The sequence below is a fragment of the Colossoma macropomum genome, unplaced genomic scaffold (genome assembly GCF_904425465.1).
Source record: "Colossoma macropomum unplaced genomic scaffold, Colossoma_macropomum, whole genome shotgun sequence".
NCBI classification, from domain to species: Eukaryota; Metazoa; Chordata; class Actinopteri; order Characiformes; family Serrasalmidae; genus Colossoma; species Colossoma macropomum.
In genome coordinates this window covers 16709691-16724500 of record NW_023494786.1, presented here as the reverse complement: position 1 = coordinate 16724500, position 14810 = coordinate 16709691, and the positions used below count along the sequence as shown (strand labels likewise).

The window sequence follows — 14810 nt, the reverse complement described above, 5'->3', positions numbered from 1 at the left end:
CAGGTAGTGTATTGAGGTGTGGGCAAGTGGAGCAATGGTGGTTTGCGATTCAGCACCGCACACGAGAGCCAAATTGAGTGCACAAACCTATTACAGTCATATTTAGGCATGCACGTGTGTATTATATGCCCAGCTGCAGGGTGCTGATGATAATTTGGACCTCATCATTTATAGACACGGATATCAAAGTCATTGATTGTCCGTTTTTATTCAGTCTGGACAATATTTCCTAGTGACCATGTTATTAACAGCTGAATGCCTGCTTTTCTTGTCAGTTTTTTATTTCACCGTTATTGCATCCAATTATTTATTACAAAGTAACGTAAGTTTATTGTTATGGACAAGGGGGCACTTCATCATTCTGTCCTATAAACACCTGTTTCATTTTGGCATGGATTTTGATAAGCTGCTTGAATTTACAGTCAAATGTGCAAGTCTTTACCCCTTTTCCTCTTCAGGTACTCTTCAGCTTATGAGTGAGCATATAAAAGTAGAGGGCCAAAGTACAAATATACTTCACTTTATACGGTACTCTGCAGAAGTTATTCGATTTCAGTGTCAGAAAAAAAACCCCAGAAAATTAGACAAAAGCCTCCAACACCAAGTATAATATGAAATGTATCAACATTTAATTTATCCACTCTTTCATTTTGTGCACTTACTGCAACTTTAACTTCTCCGTCCTTCCAATAATCAAACCAGACAAACCAAATGTGCTTCTAAAATGGCTAAAGGATATATTTCTGGGAAGATGACATGTAAGATAATCATCTTGCATAAAGTCAAAGAAAAATAAGTCAGGTGTTCAAAAACTCAGAGTTCAGAAAATGATTAAAAGATATAGAGAATATGGGACTCCAAACAACCGTACAAGAGCTGGTAGACAACCAAAACTGTCACCCTTAGCTAAACGGTACTTAAAGATTCTGTCTTTGAGAGAGCAGAAAAAATCTCCACTCTTGCTTCAAACCTGAAAAAGACAACTTAATGCTATGGATCTGAAAGGATGTGTAGCTGTCAAGAAGTTAAGCTAAGAAATAGACAAAAAAAAACATTTGCACTAGAACAAAACTGGAAATTGATATGTGGAGTAAGGTTTTATGGACTAATCAGTCTACATTTGTCATTGTAAACTTGGATTGTGAATAGCAGAAATGCATCCAACTTCTAAGACTAAACTTTTTCCTTTGGAAAAAGAACTGAAAGCAAGTCTACTGAAAAGAACAGAAGCTGTAATGAAGGCAAAAGGGTGGAGACACTAAATACAGAATATGTTATTATATTTAGTTGTTGAGGCTTCTGTGTCATTTTCTGTTAGTTATCTGTTTTCTGCATTTTTTTCTGTACTTAATGTCCATTTTGACTGGAAATGAAAAAATCAAATGTGGACTCTTTTTAACAGTACTGTAAATGGATGTAGGCACTGAGTGTCAGTGTACAGCAATATACTTTACACTAAAGTGAATGTATATCTGTGATGGACAGTGACTGTATTCTGTGTCATATTGTATGAATTATGGTGTTTATGATAAGCTGTTGGAATGTACAGTCAAATCTACAAACCAATGTGTCATTATCTACCTGGTAGGTTCCTCTTCATGTGTATTAGTAAAGAGCTTGTAAAGATAAAGGGGCAAAATGTCAATAGATTGTTTCACACTGTATATGTTGTTACAAATAAGGCGCTTGGAATTGATGTTAAAATTACCCTGATAGCATGTACAATAACTACATACATACAGGTGATGAGAAACACGTCTGATATTTTGTAGATTATGGCATGAGTTACTGGTTCATCTCGAAGTGAGAGAAAAAGAGTTGTTATGTTTGAAGCCAGGCAGAGAGCGTTGGGTCATAACACTGCAAACTGCTGTCATTTCAAGGTCTTAATCTACCTTAGATTAAAGGTTGTGCTGTTGACACAAATGTGGCTCTAAATCCTCTTGACATGGAAATGGTGTTCAAATCGCTCTGCTCAGCAGAATGGGCCCGATTACAGGCCATGTGGTTTACTGTTTATACAGTGAGTCAGTTATTGCCTCCAGCAGCCTTATTAGCACTGGCCCAATGGGAGCAGCGAGAGCAGTCATAGGAAAAGGAGTTGATGTTAAACAGCACTGTCACTTACATGGGATTACGGGCAATAATCTAGTTGTTTACTTTCATTTAGGAAAGCATTTCAATTTCGTCAAGATGGCAGAGGCACTGTACACCTCAAGTGTCAGGGTTTTGCAGAGGATCTGCTGACACTTATACTAAAACTCAGTCTAAGTTCTCATCTTAAAGGGCCCATATCACAGAAACCCAAACTTTTCCTTGAATAAGAATTTCATATAGTATGTAAACATTGTTAAAGTTTCAAAATATACTATTCACTGACCAGTCCATACAGTCCATATACAGTCGTATGGTCAAATTACATGTTTTGTTGATTGTCTAAGTGCAAATACATTCATTAACACATCCTCTACAGAAAACAAACTCAAATATGGATTTTTTTCTGCAAATTCTAGGGCACAGAGTTTAACACATTGGAAAAAATAAAATCTGCCATAACTTTGGCAGATGTTTAACATACTGTATGTTTTAGTTTTTCCAATTTGTTAAATTCAACAAATAAACAGTAACTGTGTATAAAATGTACAGAGGTGTGTTCTCAGTAGATGATGTGTATTTATTTCAGTTAGGAAACATGTAATTTGGGCGCCCAAACTTTTGCATACAACTGTGTTATTATATAAATTGCTCCAAAAATGGCCCATTCAGACTGCATTGTTATAATGATGTGACACTAACACATTGACATGTATACGCCTATTCAGGCCACAGGAGTTTAGCCCCGCCCACTCATGCTGAGGTTACAAGGAGTGTTTCAGCCCATTTCAGTATCCACCTGTTCAGCCAATCAGAACAGATGTCATTCATCTACGTCAGTCTTAAAGCCTGTTTAATTCTAAAGGATAAAGGTGGAAAATGGTTGTGTTAAAATAAAATATAACAGTTTTTGGGAAAACCACACAAATGGCATAAGTGGGATCTGGGCCCTTTAACTGAACACTAGATCTTTTTGTGTGTGTAATCAAGAACCAAGCGCTTGTGCATGTAGAAGAATCTCCTGAACAGTTTTACTCTTAGAATAAGACATTATTTGACATGCTACTAGACTTTTCTTTGCTTCTTTCTGCCTTGGTTTGCAGCGTTGCTGGCGCATTCCGACATTTGCTCGGGTGCTTAAAAAGACTGGTGCAATCTGTTTGCTTATTGGCAATAGCTGGCTTTTTTGTGCAGCAGATGTCACATTGAAGTGTCAAAAGCAGCTCTCGTGTCTCCACACACTACCTACTGATGCGCAGCCTGTCTGCGATATCCATCTTGTGTTGGGTGCGCTCAGATCCCCCAATAAATATATGCCCCCTCTCCTCCCTTCCCCTCCCCTCCCTTCCCTTCCCCTCTTCCCTGTGCTCTTCTCTGGAAGTAGCTGTCTGTGTTTTGGGAGGCTGACATTTGAAAAGTGAGAGCTGTGACTGACAAACTGTTCTGTGCTCACCTTCCTGTCTCTACCCTGCACTTGTCTATGTGGGAACAAAAAGATGAAGCCTCAGTGCCTTGGTGCTAGGACGCCCCCTATCTGACATAAGTGATCTTGCACATTAGCCCGTGAGGCCTCTTTCTTCGATATTTTATTCTCGTAGATATCTTTTACCCTCATGAGTTTTGGAGTCTGCCGCATTAATAGACTCTCCTTTCAATGGGCGGTGAAGTGAAGGCTTCCGGCTGTGGAGGAACTTGATTTAATATTCGCTTATTAATGGAAGTGTCATCGGGGCTGTGCGAGGGAGAAAAATGAGCGTGGCGCAGCACGGGGCCGCAAAAAGTTTTTCTGAGATCCTCTATTTAATTCAGTGCGTGTTTTTGTTTAGATTTATTTTGTTTGTCTTTTAGGTGGCAGTGATGTGGAGGGGTCATCTCTCTGTTGTAATGAGTCTGGTCTTCTCTCTGTTTTTGCGGACCGCCTCACATCCCTTAAGATTTTGCTTTTCATTTCTTCCTCTTCCAAAAGTAAATAAAAAATAATAAATGAACACTAAAATGTTTTTTTAAAGTGTCAAACTGACCAGATGTCCAATTACTTCCTTTTAAACACATCTGATGTAAAATTTAGAGGGATACCGCAGATTTTCTTTTTTTTTTAATTATTTCTGGATAATTCATCCATTAAATGCAAGTGAGTGGTTTGATGTGAAATGCTATGTTCTGGAGAAATTAACTGAGTCAGAATTGTTCACAGTGGTGGTGATAGGAACCAGACATCTGAAGCGTTTAATGTATATAAAAGCTACCGCGCAGAAAGTTATTACATGAAAAAGTTATGAATGTGCTGTCAGATCTCTAAGACATTATCATAGTTTTAAGATGTGATTTTGGCCTAAAATGTCATTTTTGCAATCTATTTATGGTGGTGAGGTACATGCAGGGCATTATAAGGCAAATTATGTTTTCATATTTACAGCTATTTTTCCAATATGAGCGTTAAGTATAGGTCCACAGGTCATTTTGAATTGTAAATAAAACTGTTTGTATTTGTTCCTATTTCAGCCACTGTAAAGAAATCTGAGGCATTTAGTTTCTCTACAGTTTCACCTCAGACCACTCTAAATGACTTAATTAATATCGCAATGAATAAAAATAACAAAAATAGTGCAAAATCAGTGGAATTCCCGTTTAAGATCGATTTAGATAAAAGTCAGCTTTGGTTTTCCAGCTAGCTTGCACTTCCATTTCTTTTTGCTAGCAAACTCTTGGCCCACTGCGTTCCAGTCTCAGCAGTTGCTGTATGTGGAGTATATGCTTTGGTAAGAGATGAACTGTACCCTCTCAGTGGAAATGAAACTGAATGATTCAGTCTTTAACACGCTTTACTCAAGACACCCTCTGCAATTTCCTGGCTGCCATAGCGGCTGCTAGGCCCAATAGCCCCCTGACGCTAACAGCCAGATAATCACCATCATATATTTAAAGAAGGAGGAGAGGGAGAAGGAGAGCACTCTGGCAGTGACAGGTGTTGATTAGATAGGGGGTGTTGTGGCACAATCCCCCGTGCAATTTCAGAGAAGGACTCAAGAACTGGCAGTCAAATTTGACGACTGCAAGCACAGAGAGAGAGCCCTTGCTACAAGATTGAGGGAGATCGGAGAGCAGAGTGTGTGTGTGCGTGTGTGAGAGAGGGGAAGAAAGTGAGAGAGAGAGGTTATGATAATGAAAGAGACCTACAAGGCAGCAACTCACTCTCACTGGTACTCTTTAACATCACAGAAGCCCCTGGAGGGAAGTCCTCAGCCTTCTCTAAAAGCACCTCCATTCGCCACCAAACACCTCCTCCTGCATACTTAACACCTACCCCAGCTCCTCTTTGTAGCATGCATGCCATGTGAATGCTGAGTAGATGTGTCCAACATGAGCAAGCGTTATCATCTGCATGAGTGACAGAAACTGTGTCGCAAAAAAATAGAGAGGTTTGTGTCACTGGCCTACTGTAGTCACTGTAGGTTGTAAACGGTGCCACTTGGTTGACGTGTGTATATCTATCTATGCAGATGATTTATAACTGCAAGGAGCTTTTTTTATAAAACATTTTCTAACTAGATAACAGTGAATTTGTGTCCTCTGCATAGATCATATACACCTGCCCCTTGTCTTCAGTGTCTGACTTTCATTACCTCTGTATAGCACTGTTGGTTGATAGTGCTTTGGGTGTTCTGTCTGTGGAAATATTTGCATGCGAGGCTTAATCTCAGCTTTTTTGTAGCTTTATTACACACCCACTGTTCCTGACTAGCCTCACTGCTCACCCCAATGTTGGCGCGCGCTTCTCCACTTCTTCTCAGGCACCAACCCTCCTCGGCCTGGAGCCTTCCCTGGAGCCAGCAGCCCCGGGCCTGTGGCTGACCTCTACGGCCCCACCAGCCAGGACTCCGGCGTGGGCAATTACATAAGCGCTGCTAGCCCCCAGCCCGGTTCCGGTTTCGGCCACAGTATCGCCGTAAGTATTCACCCAAACCCCTAGTGCCTATCCATGTGCCGCCCACAAATGCATAGCTTTTTTAGCAACTGTTGCAAGGTTGGACAAGCTTTGCTGACACTGATAAACAAAAATCCCCATTCGACATAATGAGAAGCTATAGCAGACAACGTTTTGTCACAGTATCTTAATTTAGAGTGCATTATTCATTTCAAATGAATGCCTTTTGTATGGGAAGGGTTATACTGTTAGGATAGATCACTTTTTTTTGTAATTAAGCTTATCTTAGCATGTTGGCGAATTTTTTGTCATTGTCATTTTCAGCCTGCCTATTAGTTACAATAACGGTGCGGCTCAGTAGCATTTTAAACTGGCAAGTCATTGACACAACTCCAAACAAAGACTGTAGCATTTTAACTTGAATAATTTCAGGTTTTGACAAACAAATGAGTTGTGTGCTACAATTTCTCATTGGGGATGGGATATTAGCACAGATTCGTAGCAGTTGCTAAGAATTAATGCACTTGTGGGCAGTCAGTTTTCTTCTTTTCTGTCACTTATACAGTTCACTTCTCGTCCATCTCAAAACATCAGTCTTCATCTGCTTCTGTGAACCACAGGCCTGCAATATCTGTAGTTTTTACCCTCTGAAACAGTGAAAAACACATTGGCTTCTAGGCCCAAAATCTGCTAGGCCAAATAGACCCTATTAACTAAAAGCTTGGTAGAGGAACATTGTGTTTTCACATGAGATTCCTGTCTTTGAGATTCAGTAGCTGGTCATTTCCATCTGTAAAATTATGAAAGTGATCCAAATAATTTGACTTGCAAATAAGAAATACCTAAAACTGAAGGAATTTCTGTGATTTGTCATCCTTAAAAGAAGCCCGAGCTGAATATTTGAAAAATTCTCCAGCGCATACTTTGGTACAATGCGCCCAGTCAAAGGGGGTGAAAGATGAGGATGTTTTACTGATGCTAATTATTGTAAACAGTCCTGCAAGAAAATGCCTTTTGTCTGAAGTTTGCCTCCGAAATGTGGAATCATGCTCTCATTAGTGCCAAGCAGGTGCTCTGGCTCTGAAGCTTTCGCAGTGTGGTTATTGCATTGCCAACATTTCTTTATCCCTCCATCCCACAGCTCTCTCTGTCAGCTTCACTACAACAAACTGTGAACTTTGTACCCGCCTGTCATCGGCAGTATGACGTGTCAGCGTGTCTTTGTTCGTGTGCCAGCCAGGAGGACAGAAATCTCACAATTAGTTCTTCTCTCATTTTCAAACTTGCCATTTTGTTTCTCACGCACAAAGGCCCGCTTTTTTTCTCCCACTCAGGCGGGCAGTGGGCATACCGAAAGGCAACCTTTGAAAGGTCCCCCGCACAAAGTGCATATGTAAATCAATAAGGCAATAATAAGCCCTTGTGAAGAAGCCTGTCATAAGAATATGTTGTCTTGCCCTTTGAAGCCATAGACATTCATTACTCGCTCCATCCTTTTGTTTTTAACCTTTGGCGGAGTGGAGTGATGGAGGCTTTGGAGAGCTGAGGGAAGAGAGGCTAGCCCACAGGGGGGCTTCATGAGGGACGCGGGGCTGAATCACAGGCTGTCTGGAGTATTAGCAGCTCGGGCCGTTTTTTCAGCTGCGGTCCAGCGGCGAACATCAAGGTCTACTGGGAAAATGAATAAGGCCTTTTGTGTGCGAGGACACCACTTGTTGTGGTTTGTCTGCACACATACACACACCTCTGATTCACCCAGCTATGAGTGTGCCATGAATCTCTCATTTGTGAGGAAAACCAAGCGAGAATTTCTTTATACTTTCTTTTCCCTTAAGTACAGTTTGAAAAATAGACAAGGCCATTCATTTAGCCACAGACTGAATGTTCAGAATAACAATGTCACCTTGCGCTTGACTTTCAGATGGAGTTTTTAACCTAAATAAAGTCGGATATAGGCTGGCCCCAAACTTTCATGAATTTTACCCATGATTGACAGCACTAGCGGTGACAACGTTCCACTGCGCAGATTTCCTGCACTCTCTACGGACTACGCTGTCCTTACAGTCTCTCAAACAGTCCTCTTAAATGTTCCGAGTAGCTCTTCCTCTAATAGAACTTTGTCGTACCCCTTGAAAAGTTCACAGTTTGACATAGACGTGTCTTTGCTTTTGAGGAAACATTTTCTCTCTTGCTGTGATTGCTTCAGAATTGTGTGCATGAAGTGGAATTCCTGATGATGTCATTAATGTTGCTCATGTTGGCATGAATATAAAAAAAGAAATGTTGTAAATTCTTATTAGATGATAAGCTACGTGTTAAATGACATTGTAAATCCTAATAGGACGTGATGCTGCCTGATATTGCTTTGGATTGGCCTAAAAAATTAAATAACCAAACCTTTGTTGATTCATGCTGGCAATACAGTGATTGAACTTCAGCTACTGACCATTGATAGTTTAATGAGCCTTTTTACCTGGACTGCATACTGACACCATTACTAACTGTACACTTTTAGGGTCCTTTGATTGCGACAGCTTTTACAAATGGATACCATTGAAAACCTAACAGGTGCTTGGTTGCCATCTCATTTGAGGTAGATATTTTGAACCATTTATGAACTGTGATAGATTCCTTTGTTATTCGTTTATTATTCCATTGTAGCCTCTTCCTACTTTCTGCTTGCACCTCCTTTCCTCCTCCTTTCTTACTCTGAGATGTGTGTTAGATAAAAGTCTGTCTTGTCCTAAGTGTGGCAGGAAGCTTTTACATGGTTCTGTGGGCTTGAATTTCAACTGCAAATAGTGAAAAGTGGTAGCAACTGGAAAACGCCTTGAGACCCTTTAAAAGCTTTCCGCATTAGTGTTTTCTGTTTTAACCAAACACAGATAAATATTTATTTTTTTCCCCACAAAGCTTTTTGTCCTTTATCCCTTGCTTGTCTGTGCCTAGCATGCATGACGTCTGTGAGTTGGTCTGCTCAAACTGTGATGTTGCTTTCTTTTTACAGCTAATGTTACATTAGACAACCCAAGCTCTGTTCACCCACTTTGTAGTCTGGTACTTAGCAAAGCGTGTGGATTTGATCTGAGGCTCTGTGCAGTGCTGTACTCAGATAATGTGTGCAGGTGTTAGGCCTTTGATCAGTGTGCACCTGCAGACGCTGGCCCCTTGAAGTCAGAGCATGACTCTCATTTAAAGGGAAGTTGTAGATCTGCTGAAATGTATCTGTTTTTCTGCACTGAACGCCAAGTTTTCCACATTGAACTGTTCTTGTAAAGCCAATTACTGGCAATTCATTTGGGTGCATTGAGCTTTTTTTCTTTTAAGGTTAATCAATGGTGTATGTGTGTGCATGTGTCTGTCTGTCTTTGTGTATGTATGGTTCAACCAAATGAACAGTTTTAGATCGGAAGCCTCATAATAGTGCTCTCTTCTATTCTTAACAATACAGGTTTTGCTGAAGGGCCCATATTCTACATTTTTCCTGGTCCGCTTACATTTTTTGCAGCCCACTTATGACTGTGTAGTTTTGTACAAAAACAGCCATTTTTACACCTGTCTGGATTGGAATTAAACAGGCTGTTTTTGCAGTTTAGTTTCCATATGTGGACTGTATGGAATGCGAAGTAAATTGAACTATGCACTACATGGAGCTCTTTTATTTCGAAAAGGCAAGGAAAATTTGGTTTTCCATGATATGGGCCCTTTAAATTGCATCAGATAAACTCAGTCATTTTGTCTTACATGACTGATTTCTTTAGGTTTAGGTTGACAGATTTATTTACTTTTTTGTTGTTTATTTACCTTGCAACTTGAACTAATATAGGCAGTAAATGATGTTCATATTAGTCCATACATGGTCCTTGCATGGTAGGATTTATCTTGAATATCTTTCCAATAAAAAAAAAACATTCAGACTGATTTAATATACATTACAACTGTGTTAGCAAATGGATTAGCCTATTTAATGGCATATTTAAATGCCCAAAGTAATGTTGTGTTCCCAGAGAAAGCAACAGAGTTGTACAGTTTTAGTAAACCAGTTGTGTGTTGGGGTGGATGGCCATCAAACGAGTTTTGTTTCTGCATGCTGTAAACACTAATGCATGTGTGTGTGTTTTTGTGAACGTGTGTCACGTGTTCTGCATCCGAGCCTCTCCATTAGATATCTTCTTTATTAAGAACCCAGAATGAAAATGCTACACATGGTGTGTTTCTTGTATGTGTACTTGTTATGTACTTGACTGCTGGAGTCTAGTCTCCAAATATATATATGTTTTTTTCAGATGCATCACTATTTTATCATTATCAGCATTACATATAAAAACTCAGGTTCACAAGGTTCACTGGTCAGTTTGAACAGTAAATAAAATGGCTACATTTGTGCTGTACACACTGCGCCCCCTGGTTCCACCATATACCACCATATTACAGAAATCTGAGTTGCTAAATTTCTCTATAAAGAGCCATTTTGCATCAAACCACTCTCAATTGTCTCTGTTTACATTTCAACCATTGAATTATGAAAACAAAAATCAGTGAAAAGAAGAACATTTAAGAACATTTTTTTTCTTCTGTAAAGTTACCATATCAGAGATTTGTGGTTTTGTTATGACAGCCACAATGTTATATGATATCAATGCGTATGGCTTAGTTGTGTCCCCAGGGACAATGGATATCTAATCTGTCTTTAACAACAAAGACAAAGCTTTATAAAAGTAAAAGGCATTTGATGTGTCTCTTAACTCCTCTGTTATCCTAAAGACTACTTTAACTTTAGCACTGACTGAACGTTTAGGCAAATCCAGTATCCAGCACTGTCAATTTGATCCTTTTTGATGTGTAAACACCTGAAGGCTCAGATGCAGCACATGAAATACGTAGACATGTCTTCCCTATACTGCTGTTTATGAGCTTTGTGGATCTTCTGTTTGCTCCAGCAGAGTTTATCAGGAGGTCCGGGGAAGGCAGGCCGGAGTTTCTAATTGGTTCTGTGTACAGGTAACGGCCATACAACTTCAAGCACTGCAGAGAGGAAGAGTGGAAGAACAGCTGAGATAGCACCATTTGAAGAACAAAAGAAATGTCAGAATCATCTCTGAAAAAGAAAAAAAATCTGCTGTACTATAATGAAAACCTGGCTTTCGGATTCTTTTTATCCTACTGTTTCCCCATAACTTGACGTAGGATGCTGATGTTGGGTTTTTTTCCCCCTTTATTGATTCTCCCCCCGCCCCCTTTCATCGAAGTTGTTGACATCTTTTATCATGTAGTCTCCTAATCAGCTTTTGGGGCTGATTCTGGTTTTGAATGATTTTTCTTTTTCATTGTTTATGTACGTTCTCTGCTGAAGAGAACAGTGTATAATGTACATTTTCTGTTTTTTTTTTAGTGTAATAACATTGCTACAGTTGTCTATCACTCTTGGTAATGCTACACAACCATCACATCTTCAGATTTCTGTTCACACAAGACAACCGAGACCCTTTTGCTTCACAAGGTGATGTTTTTTCAACTTTTAAAAGAGCAACGAGAGGGTGTCTTAACAAATCTTAGTAGCTCTGTTATTCCTTTTTTTGTGTGTGACGTCTTGTTAATCATGATTACCTATTTTGGGCAATAAGAGGACTACAATATTTTCACAGTCCTTTTTTATAAATGTTTTCTTTTTTGTTGATAATGAAAAAAAGAGAAAAATACATTTCCTTTTAATAATACTTTGTGAAATGAGATTTAAAAAGAAAAAAAAAAGCGTCATGTAACTGTAAATACTACTCCGGTCACTGCATCGAACCATCATAGAGAGGGAACCATATTTTTGTGCTGGTGTTCTAGAGGGCGTACTGTGCGCAAAACTGACATGCGTTAAAATGCAAAAAGGTCTTTCAGGCTCAATGCGGTAACCGAAATCCATTTGTAGCACAAGAAAAGCCGTGATTTACCCCACTGCGGACGGAACCCCAATCAAACACTGTTAGCTTGCTCTGTAAATACTGTGCAGGTGGCATACCAGCATATTGACTTAGATAGTGAGATGAAGATGTGCACAGCTTTCAAAGAGAAAGTACTTTACAGTATACAGAAATCTACATTTAAAAAAAAAAAAAGAAATTTAACTGAAATCCAAAGCACACGTTTATGTTTCATAATTTTTAAGTACCAGACTTACAATTTAGATGTAGGGAGATTTTGTAATAGGTACTGTTTTATTTTCCTTTTCACCTATTTCTTGTTTAATTTTCCCTTAGAGTCTCCAGTCATGATAAATCGTAGAACGCCTGATTTGGGAAACAAAAAAAGGCAATATTTCAAGATGTTTGAAGTTGTTTCTGACTTCTCTTGATCAATTAGGAAGATAACTGTTTTGTACCATTACCTCAGTCCTGTGGGATGTATTTTAGAGGACATAATTTATTTTACCCTGCGACAGACTAAAATAAGAGAGATTGTCCTGAAATGAAAGTAAATCATTGCACTGTGAGAAAGAATTTTATCATTTCTTATTTGCACATGTTAAAAGATGTTCTCTAGCATGGGTCATATGAAGGATTGTGGAGACGTGTTTCCCTGCTCGCGGTTCTCAGTCTTCTTGCTTGCGCTGAGTGAAAGACTGTGTTTTTCAATAATCTTTCTTTGTTCCTGGGATTTTTTTGTTTTTTAAATTGTTATTGTTTTTACGGATATGACCTGCCAACCGTACAGTTTATTGGTAGCAATAGTTCAAATCCTCAGTTCAAACACTGAAACTGAATTAGTAGCTGCTACACACACACATAATGTACATGTGGAGACTGGATTAGTGGAGATGCTCAGTGAAATAAGAGTGATATTTAAGAACTGACTGATATATGCTGTTCATCCTTGCTGCAAATGTATTTAGTTTTGTTTGTTTTTTTCCTCTCTTTTCATGATTTTACTGAACCAACAGGTGATACAGAAATGCTGAATCTTTTTTTAGACGCGGAGACTTGAAGTAATAAGAGAAACAAAGGCAAAGACAGCTTTCTGCAAACAAAAACTGTTTCAAAAGATGAAAAAATGAAAAAAAAAACACTAAACCCCAGTGCGGTTTGAATATAAATGGGGGATTTTTATCGATATTTTTGTGGATGTGAATGATTATGCTAAATATAATGACAATATTACGGTTACTATGTACTGTATTTATCATTTGATTCTCTCTCCATTCCCTGTCACATCATACAATAATCTTTATGTTGATCATTGTACTTCAGTAGTGTGTAAAAACGAGGAAAAAAAAGAAATAACCTTGTAAAAGAGTGCTGTCTTTGATGCCAGTGTAGTGGTCTATACATTTCTCTGTTGACCCTCTTCACCCTTCTCCCGTCCCCCTCCCGTTTTGCCCTCCTTTTCGTCTTTTTGCTCTTTCTCTATATCTCTGTCTCACACTCTCTTAGTGAGTAGGCGTAGATGTTATGTACTCAACGTTAAGGTAGAGCAGTAGTTAGTAGCAGATTTAGGACCAGTAAGGATAGAACTTTCTCTTGATAATCATATAAAAAAAAAGACAAAAAAAGAAAGAAACAAAAAAAAAAAATAATGCTGAACGTTGTTTTCATTGCCATGTTATTTTTCACGTTTTCTTTAATTTTTTTTATTTTTTTTTCTGACTCTCACATGGTTTCAACTAACCAAAGCTCTCATGATGAAATCCAGAAGAAAAAGAAGAAAATTGGTGAGACAGAATTGTAAACCAGGCATTAATTGGATCCCCACCCTTGAATGTTTTAAAAAGGGGTGTGCCATACTACCTTAAATGCTAACGCTCGATATGCAAAACCGTTTTCTTTTCATTCTTTTTTAAGAGGGACACAAGCTATAATTACGGAAAGGATGATTTTATTACATGAATGAAAAATTCATATTTTTTTAGTAAGTTCTACCAGAGTAATGATGATATAGCCTAATAATTATAGATATGGATAAAACTGTAATAGGTTTTGATATTTATACTCTAAAACAAAAAAGAGCCCAGTGGCCCATGGCACTACTATTTTTGAATACTTTTTTTAAACGTGTCTGCATAGATTCATATATACTTTAGTTTTTGGTCATCTGAAACATTACGCTGATTATTTTTCTACTCTGTAATCATAATGCCAGCTCTTCACGTTAATCAAAGCCGAGGCGCAGCGAGGAAACTGATTCCTTCAGCCTCTAAAAGAATTCCTACAGGCACGGGGACAGTTCTGAGATTTTGTTGTTAATAAACAACGTTTGGTGAATAGAGCAACTGCTTGGCGTTTTCAAGATCTTTGATCATTGCCAGCAATTGTAATAGCATTCAGTGTAATTTACAATGCTATTTTTTTTCTGAATGAAATCTGTTCTCAGGGATTATGAATGTGAGCTAATCTAACTCCTCTATCTGTGTGATTTAGCTGAAAATTATTCTCTGATTTGTGGGTTCTGTCTCTGATATGTGGTCTCAGATTTCATTCAGACACAAAAACACTTTGTTAGATGCTCTGTAGTGCTGCGTTTAAATCGCTGTTGGGCTGAACCCCATAATAAGGGCATTCATCCATGGCATTTGCTCAAGGCAGCCATTAAATTTAGTTATCTGTGTTATTGTTCTGAATATAAAATTGCTGAAAATGATGCAGTGGTTAAGAACATTCTCACTATTGATGATTTTCAGCTTTCTTTTTGACTAGATACCGTAGCATTTGTAAAAGAAACAACCAAATATATGGGCAGCAGCTGAAATTTCTCACACTGGCGTAATTTTTGATTCAGAGCATTATCAAAGAGAACTGATAGAAGATAT

At 38.6% G+C, this 14810-nt stretch overlaps 1 protein-coding gene across 7 annotated transcripts in view; it reads left to right on the top strand.

Annotated features, from left to right (window-relative positions):
• msi2b (musashi RNA-binding protein 2b) overlaps positions 1-11119 on the top strand; it is a 297108-nt gene extending 285989 nt beyond the window's left edge. For 3 of the 7 annotated variants that reach the window (XM_036562375.1, XM_036562390.1, XM_036562353.1), the window contains 2 exons: positions 5886-6040; positions 10960-11119. In XM_036562375.1, the coding sequence (XP_036418268.1) occupies positions 5886-6040; positions 10960-11004 (200 nt within the window). In that variant the 3' untranslated portion in view covers positions 11005-11119. Of the gene's footprint in view, positions 1-5885; positions 6041-8534; positions 8613-10959 lie in introns of those variants that run through there. The other 4 variants (XM_036562398.1, XM_036562359.1, XM_036562366.1 and 1 more) reach the window with 3 other exon arrangements.
• The last annotated feature ends 3691 nt before the right edge of the window (positions 11120-14810 follow it).